General features: G+C 31.3%; 1 protein-coding gene across 2 annotated transcripts; it reads left to right on the top strand.

Moving 5' to 3' along the window:
• Window positions 1-3284: 3284 nt before the first annotated feature.
• Window positions 3285-12095, top strand: LOC120198869 (BTB/POZ domain-containing protein At1g01640-like). Of its 2 annotated transcripts, none has more exons than XM_039200123.1 (6): window positions 3285-3421; window positions 3615-3675; window positions 5130-5151; window positions 5252-5398; window positions 5491-5948; window positions 11993-12095. In XM_039200123.1, exons 1-6 carry the CDS (start codon window positions 3310-3312, stop codon window positions 12009-12011), a joined length of 819 nt encoding a protein of 272 aa, XP_039056054.1. In that variant the 5' UTR covers window positions 3285-3309; the 3' UTR covers window positions 12012-12095. The 2 variants fall into 2 exon arrangements, with proteins under 2 accessions (XP_039056054.1, XP_039056049.1); XM_039200118.1 differs by lacking the exon at window positions 11993-12095 and adding an exon at window positions 6738-7026.
• Window positions 12096-19909: the final 7814 nt, after the last annotated feature.

Raw genomic sequence — 19909 nt, 5'->3', positions numbered from 1 at the left:
TTTTAAATTAAAAAGAGATAATTAAGAATTAATTTGGTTTTCAAAATCTCACCTTTTTTCACCTATTGAAGAAAAAATCGTTTCGACAGCTTGGTGACTCCACTTGTCGGAAAGTAATATGAATTCTCTATTTTAATATAAAATATCAATTATAAATTATTTATTTTGATTAAAATTATTGAACAAAATGACCATATTTTTGTTTTGATTGATATACAGATGGAGGCTTAAAATTAAAGGCACGAGGTTGGTGCACAACAACATTAAAGAGTTCAGGCTGAAGATCGATATTAAGGCCAAAAATGAGGTATGTATAATATGTTATTATTAATTATTATTTAAATTAATTATATTATTTGATTTAAATCAATTTTATTGTTATTTTAATTTTACAGTTTAATTGGAGACCATACATGAATGAGGAAATTTTGGTGTTGGTGTCGCACGATGTTTTAGATGGGTTTCAATATTGGTGTGCTGTTACATCATTGATCAATTTTGCTTTTGTTAAGATCCAATTTGGGGATAGAGTGATGAGGCAATTTTACTTCTACCAACCTATCCAAAATATGGCATGCAGAACTCACGTTCAAATTGAATGCATTTCAACGCTCAAATTGATTGCAGCTTACAAACGGTTCAAATTGAATGCAACTTTAGATTATGCTCTCAAAAAGCTAAGGGGGCAACTTGTATATAGTTTTATAGATTTGTTTCTCCTTTTTATATAATTTATTTCTTTGCGTTAACCAAACAATGGTTTTAAATAGTTAACACAATTGGAAAAGTTGTGAACATTTAAATTGAAATTGAATAAATAATCATTGTAATTAATGAATTCAAATCAATGGAGTATAATTATTTATGTAATTACTTTTATTAATTAAATATATTAATAAAACTAATTCTTTTTAGGGTAAACTACACATTAGTACCAAAACTATCAATTTTGATCCATTTTAGTACCTAAACTTTTAATTTTTTTCAAAACCATTCCAAAAGTTTAGTTTTTGTTTCATTTTAGTACCCTGCCGTTAAGTTTTGAAAAAAAAATGAAAAAATTAGTACCTAAATCATACTTAAGTTTTGAAAAAAATGAAAATTTAGGTACTAAAACGGATCAAAACCGATAGTTTGTGTACTAAACGTGTTAAGTTTTTAACGAAGGGTATTAAAATGAAACAAAAAGTAAATTTTATGTATGGTTTTGAAAAAAAATTAAAAGTTTAGGTACTAAAACGGATAAAGACTAATAGTTTAGATACTAAATGCGTAATTCACCCTTCATTTTATTATACTTTCACATATTTCAATATGGTGTCGAAACCCTTGAGCTTAAGAAACAATTTCTTATGGAGATAACCTTTTGGCTATAATAAAAGTATATTTTATTCATTATCTTTTTCCCTTTTCACATAGAAAAGTAAGAAAAGACTATTTATAAGCGTTTCTTAGCAAGGAAGGAAAAGTTGGATACACTAACAACATTGGAGTGGAGTAGGGAATGGTAAAAAAGAAAGAAGGTAGAAAGCGGATGAATGGAGTTAGGGTTAAATGTTAAGAGGATAAGGTATTTAAGTTTAAAATTATAAGGATTTATTATGTATTTAATTTTAAAAAAATTGAAGGAGGTAAAAGTATGATTTTACTTAAATTTAGATTGATAAAGACACAAAATACTATTAAATTTAAATAAATTGAATCGATATTACATGTATGGTATCGATACTTAGTGTTTTGGGAGATATTCGAGGTCATTTTTGGTACCGACAAAGTATCAACATCCTAAGGTTGGTATCAATACCTATCTAAAAGTATCGATACCGACAATGATGATTGATTAGTAGTTTTTGAGATGTTGAATAGACTTAGAGTGAAGAGTTTAATAGCGATTGAGATCTAGCATTTGGCTTGAGAGTTGGGGAAACTATTAAAATATCCTTAGATGGTTGAAATTAACTAAGTATCCTAATGAGCCTAATTAAATGAAATAATCTATTCTAATAAGAGTTTGTATTGCAAAGAAATAGAATGATGATGTAATACTCAAGTGAGGAGCCTAGAAACGTTGTAATTGACTAATGATGAGAAAATTAATGATACTTGCAAATGACTAATAATGTGATAATTAATGGTGTACAATTGGACTTTTAGCTATATGGTGAATGCTAGATAATGAAGACTCGGTAATATTGTGATGATAATGTTATATGTATGATAATCATAAAAATCTTATGAGGTAAGCTTTATTAGATTTTTATATGTTATTCTTTTCTAAATTAAAGTTCGTGTTTCGAAAAACTAACGAGAAACTCAAAAAATAATATATTAAAATTTTAGATTTTTTAAATTAAATTATTAATAATATTAACATTTATATGTTGTTCTTTTTTTAAAAAAAATACAATATAAGGTTTTCATGTACTTAAGGTTCATGTTTGAGCTCGAGTTTGAGTTTCAATTGAGCTGAGTCTCATAATATTTTGAGTTTAAGTTTTTTCGAGCTCAAGTTGAGTTTAAATTTTTTATTTCGGATCGAGCTTGAAAATTTCAAGTTCGTAAGCTTTTAAGTCTCGAGCTTTAATTTTTTATTTCGAGTTTGGCAATTTTAAGCTTGTGAATTTTCGAGTCGAGTCGAACTCAATTTCACTTTTTGAGTCAAGTCGAGCTTAGCAATACTCTAGCTCGACTCGACTGTAAAAAAAGCGCTACGAGCGATACAACACCTCTCAATTAGGGCTGTAAATGAGACGAAAAAGATCGTGAGATACTCAAGCTCGAATTAGTTAAAACTTGATAAATACTTTGCTCAAATGGACTCTACTCGAGTTCTTAACAAGTCGAAACGAGCTATTTGATACTCGATTCGAAAATCTTACGAACAACTCGAAAAAAATAATATATTAAAATTTATTTTAAATTTAAATTATCAATAATATTAATATTTATGTGTTATTTTAAAAAAATATATAAGATTTTCTTATACTTAAATGAACATGTTGAATTTCGAACTTCAATTGAGTTAAGTTTAAAAATATTTTTTATTTTAAGCTTTTTTTTTAGTTTCAATACATGATTTTAAATTCGAATTAAATTTAAAAATTTAAGACTCACAAACTTTCGAGTAGTTTCAAACTACATTTTAAAATTTTCGAATCAAATTAAACTCCACATCCCTCGAAATTATCTCGGCTCGTCTACATGCCTATAGTCTCAATCTCCAACCCTTCGCTTATAAAACCCCCCACCACCGCAGTGGCCACTACAGAGAGTTGTTTTTAAAAAACCTTAAAACAATTTAAAGAAGACATGTTTCAATCAGCCGTCTTCGGTTGCACTTCAGGTTCCTTCGGTTCAGCATTCTCCTCCGGTCCCACTTTAGATTCCTTCGGTTCAACATTCTCCTCCGGTCCCACTTCAGGTTCCTGGTCCTTTTACTAGATTTTGCCTTACAGCATCACATGATTCTCTGGTTTCTCTTGGGAAACCCTTCATGAATTTTGAAGTTTTAGTGTTCTATTTTATCATTATTATTTTTCTTTTAATAATTTGGAAAATATTTAGTAAATAGTGAATATAGTAGTGCTTTTAGCTATATATTTGTCTTTCTGCAGGATCTTCGTCTGGTCCAAGTTTGTTTTCTACTTTTTCCTATTCATCATCACCAAGTAGAAGGTATTTATAGGGTTCTGCACTTGTAACTTTTGTTTCTGCAAGTTTCATGTCTATAAATCAGTAGTGTTCATAAGTTTCTTGTTTTAAAAAAAAAATTAAAAGTACACAAATGATTCTCGACTATAGAATCCGATTAATAAGATTTATAAAAAACTCCCCAACTATAGAACGTTTATTAATCTCCGTTCAAAAATTGCCATTTGTCTAAGTTACTTTAATATGTTGATTGGGACAAGATAGAATTATATTTTAACGATGTTTACTATCACCACCTTTGCTTGACACTCGACAGTATAATGTAAACGAATATTCGATCTACAAAAATACACTTGAAACAGTTCTGAGATTAGTTTTTATTATATCTAAGTCAACAGATTAACATTTATCTCAAACAGTCGTCAATTTTTTAACAAAAATAGACGAGTTTGAAACATATAAATAGTCAGTGATCATTATGTAGCTTTCAATAGTTAGGGGACGATTTTATAACTTTCAATAGTTGGGACTCAATAAAGCAACACTCTATAGTTAGGGGATGTTTTATAACTTTCAATAGTCGGGACTTAACAAAGTAATACTCTATTGCCGGAGACTATTTGTATATTTTACTCCCAAAAAACACCGAAACAACCATCTTTATCCCCCCGTTGCTTGCTTTTGAATGTTTTGTTCTTCACTTTGGCTATTTCCGTATTTGTTGTTTTCATAGAATCTTGGGAGTTTGATGCACTAAGAAATGGAGATTTTATGTGTATACAAGGGAAGGTGATCTTCCGGGGATTTACCTGTGTCTAACACATGTGCGGTGGAACTGAGCATGGACTATGGAGGAGGTCGGAGTCCGACCTCCTAAAAATATGGAAATCTAAGTTGAACATGCTTGTGTCAAACACATATTGAGACACAGATTTATATGTATATTGGGGACTAATAAGATGACTTTTCTTGAAGTTTCTGTGTTTGACATATATTCGATGGACATGAATATGGAGGTTCAAATCCGACCATCTTATAGTTCGAAAATGTTAGAAACAGGGTGAATGTGCTCGTGTCAGGCACATACATATAACCGACATGAAATGGTGATTTATATGTATATGGAACTAATAATATGAACTTATGTCCTGCACATGTATGTAATCAGTCATCATTCTCAAGTTTCAGTAACAGAGACTGACATTGCCTGGTTGCTCTATTGCTTCACATATGTTTGTTATCTGTTCCCTTTGTTTTGCTATATTTGCTAAGCTTCCTGAATTGCTTGTTGGCTAGCAAAAATGTAAACTGTTTTTAACCAAAAATGGGAAAAATAAAAGAAATGATGCATTTTGCCTTAGAATTGATGTCATGGGAGGCTGAAACTGTCATGTTTGGCCCCATGGAGTCCATACATGTGTGCATTTCTTCCATGATTTTCTGCCTCTCATGCTGTTTTCTTTGTTTGACTTTCTCAGTAACACTACACCAGCAAACAAGGTAAGTCTCGTCTTTTCTAAATTTCTCGACATAGATTAATATCCTTCTCATTCGTGTCGTCATAAATCTTGTTTTCCTCCTATTCTGTCTACGTCTCAAGAAACCATCGACTGATACCGAAGAAGATTTGATAAAGAGGATAAGTTTTCTTAGTGGATTTATGGTGGCTTTCAAGGAACAAATTCACACTGATATCAAGCTTAGGCCTAACAATGGGCCTTCCATATCCGCACACAAATCTTTACTGGTAAAAACACCTTACCTATGCTTCTATTGAATCATTTCTCTCTGTCTATGTTGCTTCGACCGAACATTGATCACAAATTTACTTATGTGTAGGCAGCAAGATCAGAGATCTTTAAAAATATATTAAGCTCAGACAACTACAAAGCTTCACCGAGTGATGCTGAGACTCTCACTCTACCGGAGTTAAACATCGAAGAGCTCAAGGCCCTCCTAGAGTTTCTTTACACTGGGGATTTGCCTGAGGATAAGTTTAAGGAGCATGTTTTCACATTATATGTCGCAGCTGATAAGTATGAGATTCGGTATTTACAAGATGCGTGCGAGCGTTACATGCTGAATTCCTTGAACGCATCGAACGCTCTCGATATTTTAGAGTTCTCAGATTCACATCTGAATAAGAATATGAAGCAAACGACTCTGAACTTCATCGTGCAGAACATGAAGAGCATAGTTTCATCGCAGAAATATGAAGATTTCGCTTCCAACAATCCATGTCTCTGTGTTGAGGTTACAAGGGCGTTTGTTGATGCCAGTGGCGTATCTAGGCCCAGGTAATGCCGGGGCATCCTTCCTAGGCCATGGCCCACCCTATGGCCAAAAATAGGATAAATTACTCATTTAGTTACTCACTTCTTATTTTGTTTTTATTTTAGTCATTCAACTATTATTTATTTTAAATCATACCTAACATTATATTTTGGTTATGTTTTGGTCACTTGTGTTTAAAAAATTAACAGTGATGTTAACATGTCATCATAAGATAACACCACATTAGGATCAAAAAATAATTAAAAAAATGTCATGTCATCGTTAAGATCTTAATGGCATTTGACCAAAACAGAATCAAAATGTAATCTTAGGTATGATTTTGAAAAAAAAATAATTGAATGATTAAAAAATAGATTAAGTAACAACTAACAAGTGACCAAATAGGTAGTTTACCCTAAAAAATGTATGAATTATGTTAAAAAAATTATACTGTTCCGATATATATTTTTTTCTAGATTTAAAATATATATATATATATATAAATTTTAATATATTTTTAAACTAAAAATATATATTAAGTATATTAGATAAATTTTTTTGTTATATTTATATTGTTCAGTCTATAAAATTTTTGGTTGATTCCAAAATTTGAGCTTACTATTGATGGGAGAAACGGGGATGATGATTAACGCCATGGAAGCAATGATAAGGAGCAAATTAATGAATTGGGTATATATATATAGTGAAGACACTCAATTTTGTCTTTTTTTATTAATATTATTATATTATTATGAAATATTACAAACCATAGTGTATGATTATATTATTAACTTTATTTACATTTTTGACAGGCCTCAAAATCAAATATAATGGCCCAACAGCAGCAGCCCAAACAAGTTGGCCCGTTCCAAGCCAAACCCTAGTAGTTTCTCTCTCACCAGCGCCGCATCTCCAAGTAACCCAGGTTCCCCACGCTACACGCCACCAATCCCGACTCTTCCGGCGCAAGGAGAGCACGAAGATCCTTCAATAACAACCCACAACCAATTATCTCGGTTCAGCAACAAACCAATAGCAAATGTTAGTTTTTAACTAGGAATCAAACTCCCAAAAATAGGGTGGCTTGAATATTATAAATAGCATGTAATCCCTAATGTAATTTTTACAGAGTTGATAGGCAATAAAGAGCAGAAATTACAAGCAAATCATAGCCATTCCGAAGCACTTATATTTCGAAAAAAAGGTAAAAACCGTACCTTTGCATGTTATTTTCGTGCCTTTTTTGTGTTTTGATTCAATAGTAACTCCAAAAAAAACGTCTTGAGCCAATGACCAAGAGGGAGATTTCGAAGTTTTTGACTTCAGATCTACGTTCCCCAGAGGTTTTCTTTTGCAAAAACAAAACATTTTTTAAACTGAGGGTACGAAGAGCTCTTTAAAAATCAATTTTTTTTTTGAGTATTGCCGCAGATGAATGGCGGCCGGCGCCGTTGGTCGTGTTCTGGGTTTTCATGAACCCAGGCGGTGGCCGGTTCTTCATAATGAAGAACAGAAGAGAGCATTTGCTTTGAGGAGAAGAGATGAGTCGGTTTTGAGATGGAAAATGAGAGAATTAGAAAAAAAATTTGGCTTATATATTAAGCCCATTCGACCCGCTTGGACCGTGACCCGACCCGCGTGTTCCCTCAGACCCGCGTGTTTTTAAAACGCAAATGGAGCAATCTCATTTTTGGTCCCTCGCAGATTTAATGCATTTATTTTGACCCTAAATCCTAATTTAAGCCCTGATTCTCTCTTAATTTGGTCATGTAATTCGATTTTCCTTTCAATTCAATCCCCCACATTTGACTGTAAATCTCAAACTCTCTTTAAATTGGCCCACAATTTTCTTTCTTTTTACATTTTAGTCCTTGTTATGTGTATTTAACTATATCGCTTATTATTTATTATTTTGTTTCCTTTTTATCCTTTCCGTTTTTTGTATTTATTATACTTTTTTAGTATCTTATTATACTTTTTTATATAAATATACTGTTTATTTTTATTTATTGTCACTAACGTGCGTATATATATCTTATTTAGTTTCCTCTTTATTATTATTGTCTATGTACATATTTAGTTATCTTTTCCTATTATATATATTTTTTTACTATTACTTAATTATTTTTATTTATTAATCTTATGTATATGTATATTTTTCATTTTATTGATTTTCCTATTATCTTTACCTTTGTTATTATTATTTATATTTTATTTTATTATATATTACATGTCATTATTTATATATAGGTATGTAAATGTATTATTTTTTTTATTTACTATGCTTTTTATTATTATATTTTGTTCTATACGTTTTTGACTTTATTTTAATTTCCTACTATTATCTTACTAATATTATATTTTTATATATATCTATTTATATTTTATTATCCCCTAGGCCTTTCTTTTGTCTGCATGTACTCTTTTTTTTTTTTCTTTTTGACTAAATTTTTCCTTTTGTTTGTTTCGGTAAGGTGGTAGTTAAAGTCAGTAGGTTAGGTTTTTTTTTTCTCTTCTCCTATTTGATCTTTGAATTTACATGTTTAATTCTGTGCATGTTGTACGCTTTAATCTACTCCCCATTTGCATGTGATTATTTTTGGAATGCTTGACTTTGTCTTCATTATTATTTTAAAATCTTGTAGATGTTTAAGGTCCCATTTGGGATTTGGTTTGAATGTTAGAGTTGTGATTTACTTTATTTGTTTTTTCCCTCCCTCATATTTTCTTGGATTTATTATTATTATTATTATTATTATTTTGAAATATATTTTATTTATGTTTTTTCCCTCTTGATTTATTTAATGTTCATTTACTATTATTATTTTTATCTAACATTTTTGACCTTTTTAATAAGAGTTTCAACCAATCAGAGGTAAGTTTAGGGATCGCTATTTTACCTTTTAATTTAAAGTTACAATTTTTCTTAATTAAGACAACTGGAAATTACGTAGTACCGAAAGGGCGGTTCAAGGGTGCTAATCCTTCCTTGACCGTAACCGACTCCCGAACCCGACATATTTCTGGTAAGACGCAGATCAGGTAAGAAATAGGGTATCTGATCAACCCATTTATTTTTAAATAAATGATCGGTGGCGACTCCAATCCACATTTTTCAAGTCGAAACCCAATTTCGGGGCCCAACCGAAAGACGGTTCCGACAGCTTGGCGACTCCGCTGGGGACACAGGTAAGTGAGTCAGGCTAAGGTAATTTCCAGTTGTCTTTTTAATGAAAAGGTAAGTTTAAATTTTAAGATAACATTTTGATCCTTATTACTTATTTTTGATTATATTTTTTCGAGTAAATAGTTGGACTGACCGTTTTCTAATGATTTCAGCTTTCCAAACATTTTTCATCTAAGGCTCTAAACCCGAGCTCCGAACCCGTTTTAAGTGGGGGTGAAAGCGACGCCTTCGTGTGAATTTATTCACCGTATGGGCCTAGCAAGTAGCCTTCGGGATTCATATACCTTATGCCTTCGTGTGAATTTATTCTCCGTATGGGCATAAGGGAATGTGTCCTCTCGAGTTTAACTTAGTCCACACAAGCCTGTGATGGGTTTCGGACTAAGGGTCTGGCAAGCCCAAGGGGGCACCGGCAAGGAGAACTCGGGTACCATTTTTTTAGAACCTAAACCGAGAGACTTTGAATAAATAGAGCCTACCCCAAACCCACATTCCAAAACCTAGGACATTTCTTTCCTAACTTTTTTTTTGTGTCCTTATGTTTTTTCCTTTACCATTTATTTTTTTATTTATTTTTATTTATTTCTATTTTACTAACCTTTTTGCCTTTGTGTTTGTTTTTAGCATTTGCATCATAACAAGAGGCCATTGATCCCTAAAAAGGTGTTTATTAAAACTCAAATAATCTGAATTCATGGACAAAGGTGTTGTAATACAAGAGATTGAAAACGCTGAGGCACGACTATGGTCCGAGAAGACTCAAAGTGAAAAGAGAGACAGTCTTCAAGGAAGCTATGTGTCAGAGTTGGTTCGCTACACCCCTATCAGCCTAAAACAGAACAATGTACAAGAGCTTCGAGATATCTGGGATAGTTGGAAGAATGATCGGAGACAGAAGTTCAGCCAACGGTACGGTGACATTGCACTCTTGCTTCATGTTAAGACCGATGAGCCCTTAATCAGAGCCATGGTTCAATTCTGGAACCCGGGATATAGTTGCTTCACTTTTAACCAAGAGGACATGGTACCCACCATCGAAGAATACACTACACTGCTGCATTGTGAAAGCATCAAGCTTGAGCGAGCCTACATTAAACACATCAAAAGCCAGCCCTTCAAGAATGCACTGGCCAAAGTTGCGGGAGTAGATGAGAAATGGGTAATCGATCGGACTCAGCGTAGAGGCAATGGAGAAGGAATTGAATGGATTCACATAAAGCAACTAATGAAAAACCACCCTGATGAGTGGAAGACTATAGACCTTTTCGCACTGGGTCTGTACGGTTTGATCATATTTCCGAAGGCTTTGGGGTGCATTGACGCTGCCGTGGTGGAACTATTTGAGCAACTTTCTAAACGAGTTAACCCAGCACCAGCCATCTTGGCCGAGACCTTTCGGTCTCTCAACCATTGCCGAAGAACTGGCGGAGGAAGATTCACCGGGTGCATTCAGCTCCTTCAGGTCTGGATTCACAGCCACTTCTGGAAGACTGACGGGGTTGCCTACCGCCGTTTCAGCACCACCTATTCACCTCTAGGTGAATTTATCACCTTAAAATGGCATGAAGGCGCAAAGAAAAGTGGATGAAGGTCTTTACGCATCTTCAAGACCGAGATATTGTCTGGAGAGCCCCCTGGTTATTCCTCAGTGATGTTCTTTTTCGATGTGGTGACTCCGACACTGTGACCTTACTTGGACTTTGGGGAGCAGTCGGGTATGCTCCGCTTTTAGCACTTAGACAGTATGGAGCACGTCAGTTTGTCCCAGCAACGTGCGGGTTGGCTAGGTCAGAGTTTGAGTATCACGGCGACAGCTATAAGAAGATGATCAAAGAAGCAGCCGATTCGTGGAGGAAAGTATTCCGGATGGATGTTGTAGCTGCCAGAAGCATGCTCACTCCGGATTATGTGGAGTGGCGAAGATTGAGAAAGAATGACAACATCCCTGTGCCAACGAAGGATATTGGACTCCAGACAACGCAAGTTCAACTTCACGACGAAGGGACCGCTGGTTGTCAACAAACATCTCTCAATTTCAGAGCCAATTTCAACTTCGCAACGAAGGATATTGGACTCCAGACAACGCAAGTTCAACTTCATGACGAAGGGACCGCTGGTTGTCAACAAACATTTCTCCATTTCAGAGCCAATTTCAACTTCACAACGAAGGATATTGGACTCCAGACAACGCAAGTTCAACTTCACGACGAAGGGACCGCTGGTTGTCACCAAACATTTCTCCATTTCAGAGCCAATTTCAACTTCACAACGAAGGATATTGGACTCCAGACAACGTAAGTTCAACTTCACGACGAAGGGACCGCTGGTTGTCAACAAGCAATTTCCCAGTTCCAGAACCAGTTTCAACGTCACAGCGGAGGATATTGGACTCGGAACAATACTTGGATTTCAACTTCACGACGAAGGATTTCCAATTCTCAGGCTCAAATTCACGACGAATGAGCCATATACAATACCAACTTCACAAATAGATTGATCCAACTTCGTGACGAATAGGTCATCTGTAGCACAACCATACCGAAGCTTCGAGTTCGATTTTAACTTCACGACGAAAGGATTTCGTACTCAGGAGCCTCTAGTTTAACTCGACTTCACAACGAGGGAGTCATTTTATATTTCAATCCAGATTGACAAACCAGTCCTAATATCGGATTTCAATTCCATGATGGAAGACATTCGATATGACCGAAATTCGTGTCTTTTAATCTTTGCTCTATTTTCGTTACACGATAATGAGCAAAGAGGGGCAGCTGAAGACACTCAATTTTGTCTTTTGTTATTAATATTATTATATTATTATGAAATATTACAAACCATAGTGTATGATTATATTATTAACTTTATTTACATTTTTGACAGGCCTCAAAATCAAATATAATGGCCCAACAGCAGCCCAAACAAGTTGGCCCGTTCCAAGCCAAACCCTAGTAGTTTCTCTCTCACCAGCGCCGCATCTCCAAGTAACCCAGGTTCCCCATGCTACACGCCACCAATCCCGACTCTTCCGGCGCAAGGAGAGCACGAAGATCCTTCAATAACAACCCACAACCAATTATCTCGGTTCAGCAACAAACCAATAGCAAATGTTAGTTTTTAACTAGGAATCAAACTCCCAAAAATAGGGTGGCTTGAATATTATAAATAGCATGTAATCCCTAATGTAATTTTTACAGAGTTGATAGGCAATAAAGAGAAGAAATTACAAGCAAATCATAGCCATTCCGAAGCACTTATATTTCGAAAAAAAGGTAAAAATCGTACCTTTGCATGTTATTTTCGTGCCTTTTTTGTGTTTTGATTCAAGAGTAACTCCAAAAAAAACGTCTTGAGCCAATGACCAAGAGGGAGATTTCGAAGTTTTTGACTTCAGATCTACGTTCCCCAGAGGTTTTCTTTTGCAAAAACAAAACATTTTTTAAACTGAGGGTACGAAGAGCTCTTTAAAAATCAATTTTTTTTTAGTATTGCCGCAGATGAATGGCGGCCGGTGCCGGTGGCCGTGTTCTGGGTTTTCATGAACCCAGGCGGTGGCCGGTTCTTCATAATGAAGAACAGAAGAGAGCATTTGCTTTGAGGAGAAGAGATGAGTCGGTTTTGAGATGGAAAATGAGAGAATTAGAAAAAAAATTTGGCTTATATATTAAGCCCATTCGACCCGCTTGGACCGTGACCCGACCCGCGTGTTCCCTCAGACCCGCGTGTTTTTAAAACGCAAATGGAGCAATCTCATTTTTGGTCCCTCGCAGATTTAATGCATTTATTTTGACCCTAAATCCTAATTTAAGCCCTGATTCTCTCTTAATTTGGTCATGTAATTCGATTTTCCTTTCAATTCAATCCCCCACATTTGACTGTAAATCTCAAACTCTCTTTAAATTGGCCCACAATTTTCTTTCTTTTTACATTTTAGTCCTTGTTATGTGTATTTAACTATATCGCTTATTATTTATTATTTTGTTTCCTTTTTATCCTTTCCGTTTTTTGTATTTATTATACTTTTTTAGTATCTTATTATACTTTTTTATATAAATATACTGTTTATTTTTATTTATTTTCACTAACGTGTGTATATATATCTTATTTAATTTCCTCTTTATTATTATTGTCTATGTACATATTTAGTTATCTTTTCCTATTATATATATATTTTTTACTATTACTTAATTATTTTTATTTATTAATCTTATGTATATGTATATTTTTCATTTTATTGATTTTCCTATTATCTTTACATTTGTTATTATTATTTATATTATATTTTATTATATATTACATGTCATTATTTATATATAGGTATGTAAATGTATTATTTTTTTTATTTACTATGCTTTTTATTATTATATTTTGTTCTATACGTTTTTGACTTTATTTTTAATTTCCTACTATTATCTTACTAATATTATATTTTTATATATATATCTATTTATATTTTATTATCCCCTAGGCCTTTCTTTTGTCTGCATGTACTCTTTGTTTTTTTCTTTTTGACTAAATTTTTCCTTTTGTTTGTTTCGGTAAGGTGGTAGTTAAAGTCAGTAGGTTAGGTTTTTTTTTTTTTTCTCTTCTCCTATTTGATCTTCGAATTTACATGTTTAATTCTGTGCATGTTGTACGCTTTAATCTACTCCCCATTTGCATGTGATTATTTTTGGAATGCTTGACTTTGTCTTCATTATTATTTTAAAATCTTGTAGATGTTTAAGGTCACATTTGGGATTTGGTTTGAATGTTAGAGTTGTGATTTACTTTATTTGTTTTTTCCCTCCCTCATATTTTCTTGGATTTATTATTATTATTATTATTTTTTTTTTTGAAATATATTTTATTTATGTTTTTTCCCTCTTGATTTATTTAATGTTCATTTACTATTATTATTTTTATCTAACATTTTTGACCTTTTTAATAAGAGTTTCAACCAATCAGAGGTAAGTTTAGGGATCACTATTTTACCTTTTAATTTAAAGTTACAATTTTTCTTAATTAAGACAACTGGAAATTACGTAGTACCGAAAGGGCGGTTCAAGGGTGCTAATCCTTCCTTGACCGTAACCGACTCCCGAACCCGACATATTTCTGGTAAGACGCAGATCAGGTAAGAAATAGGGTATCCGATCAACCCATTTATTTTTAAATAAATGATCGGTGGCGACTCCAATCCACATTTTTCAAGTCGAAGCCCAATTCCGGGGCCCAACCGAAAGACGGTTCCGACATATAGTAATAGGAATCTCGTTGGAATTCTATAAGATAATCATTCATGACATGGTTGTTTGATGAACATACATGTATAGTAATAAATGACCAAATTCAGATATTTAAATTAGGATAGTACCGCATATGCGAGGTATGAATGTTTATTGTTAAAATGTTGAGTGTCTTTGAACATATATTATCTTGTATTCATCTCGAATTTATAAAAAAAAAAAAAACTAAGATTCCACCGTGAATACGTACGATATTTTGTCAATTGGGTGGAATGGGTGAAAGGTGTTTTTGTATTTATCTTCATTCTATAACTTGTGGGTATAAAATATGAAGTTATACGATATTTTATATTGTTTATCTCACGTTTTTTTTTTTATATCTTGGATAGATTATAATAAGTAAACAAGTATAATATCCCATTCTAACTTATTACATACTTGTTTGTCTGGTTATGTATTTTTAGTCTCATTCAATCAAGTGACTAAAAATATAGTTCTCATTACATAGAATGGACAAATTCTATATTGATTAATAATATTTCACTACATAGATTATGATATATAATACATCAATCTTTATAGTAGTATCAATTATGATAAACGTTTGACTGAGTCAAAATATGCAACTCGCTGTGCTAGAATGATGCTAATCTCAAGTCAAATGATCATAATATTAATATATATATATATATATATATATATATATATATATATATATATATATAATCATCATCGTAAGTAATGTTGTGACTAATGATCATAATATTAATATATATATATAATCATCATCGTAAGTAATATTGTGACTGTTATAAAATAATCCAAAAAATATACTTATAGTGGGTTAATCTAATACGTGTTCTTTAACACATATTCGTGCATTAGTTTTCATATTCTTATGCAATGATAATGTTTTGTCATCAATAAACTAAATATTAATCTTAATGTGTCTAAGCCCACAATAATAATGGACTAAAAACCTTTTAAGAATAATTATTTCTCATGATTTTATTATAAATCAGTTTATTTTGATGCATAGAAAAATAAGCTGAAACAATAATGACAATATCTTTTAAATAAATTTGATAAAATAAATATATAATCACAATTATGTCATGGTTATTTATTGTTCATATTCTAACATGTATCATATTTATATAACATGCTTTCATATTCATAAATATGCACTAATGAGTGCCAGATTTGTTTTATATCATATTCATTCATATTGATATAATTTAAAATTTGTGCATCAAAAAAATCGAACATACATGCTTACATCCTAACTTTTCATAATAGAGAACATCATGTATACCTATAATGAATCAAAACAATTGAAATTAAACAAAAATATAACTTTACATATACTTTGGATTTAATTTAGGTTATTAACCTAACCTTAAGCCCTCAATTAACTCCCTGCATTGAAATGAATGCACCAACTAAAGACACTCATCGATCTTTGATGATGCAGCTAAAGGTGATTACAAAACAATATATGTTCTAAGTACTTTTAACCATTTAATAATGAATGTTCATTCATCATTGTAGTTGCTAGTGCTCGAACAGTGTATGTTCTAAGTACTCTTAACCATTTAATAATGAATGTTCATTCATCATTGTAGTTGCTAGTGCTCGAACCCCTGACCTCTAGAAATAATAACGATTCCTTTAACCACTGAGATAAGTTGGTTCGTACTACTTTAGAAATCATTAAGAACTAAGATTAGAACATATAAGATTAATAAAAATGTTACATAATCGTTAAAAAATATGAAAAATGGAGGATGATTTATTGAAAATCCTTTAAAAATGATGAGAAAAAAACCGAGAAAGTAGGGAGAAATTTGAGATAATTCTAAAAGACAGTTGAGACAGAAATGGGTGTTTGAAAGTTTCGAAAAATATGGAAAGTTAGATAGATAGTTGTGAGTGAGATAATTTATTGTTTTAGCAACCGTTGGAATTCTAATTTATAATTGTCTTGGAGACTTAGAGTTCTTGATCTTTTATAAAATAATTTTTCCCTAGTTAAAATTAATTCTAAATTAATCTTACAGAGTTTTCTAATTTAAGCAAATACCTAGTTATATTAAAGTATTTAATTAATATTTCAATTGATTATATTCTACAAAAGGGTTTGTCCTAGTTTTCTCTCCTTTCTTTTGTCACCGTTAGTCTTTTTTTTTCTTCATTTTTGTGATCAGCGGTGACATCAGCTTTGGTGTCGGTCGTTGACCGCTGATATTTATTAATTTTCTTTTATTTTATTACATCATATATTTATTTATTTATTTATTTATTAGTTTTTAATAATTTTGTCTTTGTGACACGTTTTTCTCTATTTTTATGGCATGTTTTCATTCATTTGATCGTTGTTTTCATTTATCTTTTTTTTCAGGGTTAGATTTGACATCGTCACGACTGATCAATATGACACTTATATGTTATCATGCTGATCTTCCCTGCTTTAGACCCTCGAATTAGATTTAGATATAGAATTTGCGTTCGTAGATATCTTTTCACGTTACTCGACTCTGATTTTCATTTTGCCAGTGATCTTTCAATAGTTTGATCCTCTTCTGTGGTTCGTTTGTTGATGCGGTCAGATCTATTCGTATTTACCTTTTGTTCGAGTTTATTTGGTTATATTTTTAACATTTTTCTTGTATGGTTTATTTTTTGTGATCTTAAGTGACTAGTTTCCTTGTGTTATTGATTATAGGAAAATGTCTTTATTATATATTTAGTTTACAGTTATAGTTATAAAACTTTATTGTAATTTAGATTTTTTTAATAAAACTAATGGTTTCTATTAAAAAAATCCAATTCTAATTTTTTCCTTTTCAACTATTTTTAATTTAAGGTTAAACTAGTCTTAAATGAAATTTTACTTTGACTTGATTTTTTTTTTAAAACAAATTAAGAGGATTTGAACTAGCTACTCGATTTCTTACCTGATTATATTAACTCAAATTTTGAGACGTTACATAATCAAATTAGTTAAGAACCGGGATTTTAATTAATATTTTGTATAAAATAAAAGTTATTAGTATTATTTTAAATATAAAATATATCTTTTATTTATTGTTGTTATTTTATTTTTTGCACCTATTTATCTTAAAAATTATAATTTAAATATAATTTAAAATTTTATCATTTAAATATAATATTTTTAAAAGAGTTTAGTTAAACTAAGATTTACTTAGTTCAATTATATGTCGAGTCAAATGCAAATTTAAAAAAAAATAGTGCTTGATTAAACTAAGTCAAATATCATGTCTCGATTTTTTTATTAATCTGGGGTAAATATAAGACACTATCTGTGATAACTCTCAACCTCTAGACATTGAACGCTTACATCCCTGACATCTATGATACTCGAACTCGAATCTTCAAAAATAGTAACAATTCCTCTCGAATTTTAAATTGAACTTGACTCATCTATATTATACCTCTAGTTTGATCGGTCCAACAAGTGGTCCTATTCTTACAATATTAATGGGGATAGAAGGAAAGCCTTTATTAATTTTGTTTTGGATTTAATTTAATCTTTTATTCACTGGTTGTCTAAAAAAATCACCTGGTAATTGAAATTGAGTGTAATTATATGTTATTATATAAACGTGACATGTTTAATCAATCATTGCAAATTTATAGATGGTTCTCTCTCATATGTAATTACGGGGCTATTTACAATCTTCAATTCTATAATTAATATTTATTTTTTGTTAAAGCTAAAGGTGATTAGAAAGTGGTATATATTCTAAATATTCTCAATCATTTGACAATGAACGCTCAATCACAATTGCAGTCGCTGGTACTCAAACCCATGACCTTTGGGAATAACAATGTTTCCTTTAACCACTGAGGTAAGTTGGTTCGTGCATAATTAATATTATTTTAAAATGTAAGCATATGTGATTGTATAATTATAATATGTGCTATCAAATATGATATGATATTAAGATATAATTACACTTTATCAGTCAAATATATTTAAAGAATTAAAAAAATATATATTTATATGAGAGTGTATTCTAATAATTAGATTTTCATACAAATATATTACATTATCCACGTTTAAAACATTTTGTAAAGTCCAATCATATGAAAATTTTCAATCCACTTTAATGTCAATGTGATATAATAAAAATCGTTTCACAATGACTTTGGCCATTGTTTCATTTTTCATCTATGATCAACTAATTAATAAGTATTTTTTTATTGTCCTCTTGATTATAAGGTTTCGTCTTGATTAATCCGAAACGACTCGCATCTCACATATGGTTTTGGTCGATAAATCTCTCAGCAGAGATTTTATACATACACAAGGACTCGAACTTCAGATCTTGCTTAAACGATCAATTATTTAATTAATTTAATCACTACCTAATTGAGTTATCTAAAACTTTTTTTTTGAGTAATAATTATCTAAAACTAAAAAACAATATAAAAGAAATGAAAGATGTTACTGAAATGATTGATAGAGGAGATATGGTTCAATTCCTAAACAAAAAAGTGTGAACGTTACATAATTATATCTATAAAAAATTTAATTATTTATAAACTTCACAAACATCACATAATCATATATATCTAAGGGTAATTTTCTCTTTCATAATAAAAACCCTAGTCATCTTAAGGGTTTAGGTTTTCTCTCTACAAGCGTTGATACTTTTTTTCTTCTTTTCTTTATCCTTATCTAACAGACGATTATATTAATTTTAGTGTTGATCGTCAATCATATGTATTTATTATTATTTTTATTTCTTATATCACATCTTTACTTTTCCTTTTCTTTTTTTAGTTTTCTGTTAATAATGTTATCTTTATTGTACGTTTTCATCTGTTTTTATAGTGCATTTTCATCAGTTTTTTTTTGCACATTTTCAATTCGTTTGATTGATTTTTTTCGTTTATATTTTTCTCAGGGTTGGATTTGACATTCTCACTTATTTATATTCTTGCTGATTTTTCCTTCTTTGTACCCTCTGATTGAATTTAGATATACGATTTACATTCGTAAATAGTTTTCTTTCATCACTTGTCTCTGATTTATTATTTTATCGTGATCTTTTAATAGTTTGATTCTCTTTTGTGACTCATGTATCGGTATAGTCAAATATTTTCGTATCTATCTCTTTTGTTCGAACTTATTAAATGAATTTTTAACATTTTTCTTGTAGGGTCTTATATGAATTTAAGTAACTATTTTTTATGTCAATAGTTGTAAAAAATCTTGATTATATATTTAGTGTACAATTATATTATAACTTTCATTGTAATTTTAAATATTTTTCATATTTAATAAAACTTTCGAATTTTATAAAAATAAATAAAAGAAAACTTTATGCTTCGTACAATTTAGTGTACTCCAAACATATATCAAACGTTGTGGGAAACCACTTGAGCACAAAGTGTAGCACCGCCATTAGAAACATGGTGGGCTTTTTCACTATTTTAAGAAGACTATGTTGAGCATTTCATTAAGAACATGGTCTTAAGACCATGAAATCTTTCTGCTAGTTTCGGCCTGTAATTCGGCCTGTAAATCCGTTGAGTTCAACTC

The sequence above is a fragment of the Hibiscus syriacus genome, unplaced genomic scaffold (genome assembly GCF_006381635.1).
Source record: "Hibiscus syriacus cultivar Baekdansim isolate YM2019G1 unplaced genomic scaffold, ASM638163v2 tig00000340_pilon, whole genome shotgun sequence".
Classification (NCBI taxonomy): Eukaryota; Viridiplantae; Streptophyta; class Magnoliopsida; order Malvales; family Malvaceae; genus Hibiscus; species Hibiscus syriacus.
This window is presented reverse-complemented; position numbering and strand designations above follow the sequence as displayed.

Excerpts from the sequence above, each read along its gene's own strand:
- LOC120198869 (XM_039200123.1), top strand. The coding sequence starts at position 3,310 with ATGTTTCAATCAGCCGTCTTCGGTTGCACTTCAGGTTCCTTCGGTTCA. Across the intron at positions 3,676-5,129 it reads TCATCATCACCAAGTAGAAG|TAACACTACACCAGCAAACA; the intron begins GTATTTATAGGG and ends TGACTTTCTCAG. Across the intron at positions 5,152-5,251 it reads ACACTACACCAGCAAACAAG|AAACCATCGACTGATACCGA; the intron begins GTAAGTCTCGTC and ends CTACGTCTCAAG.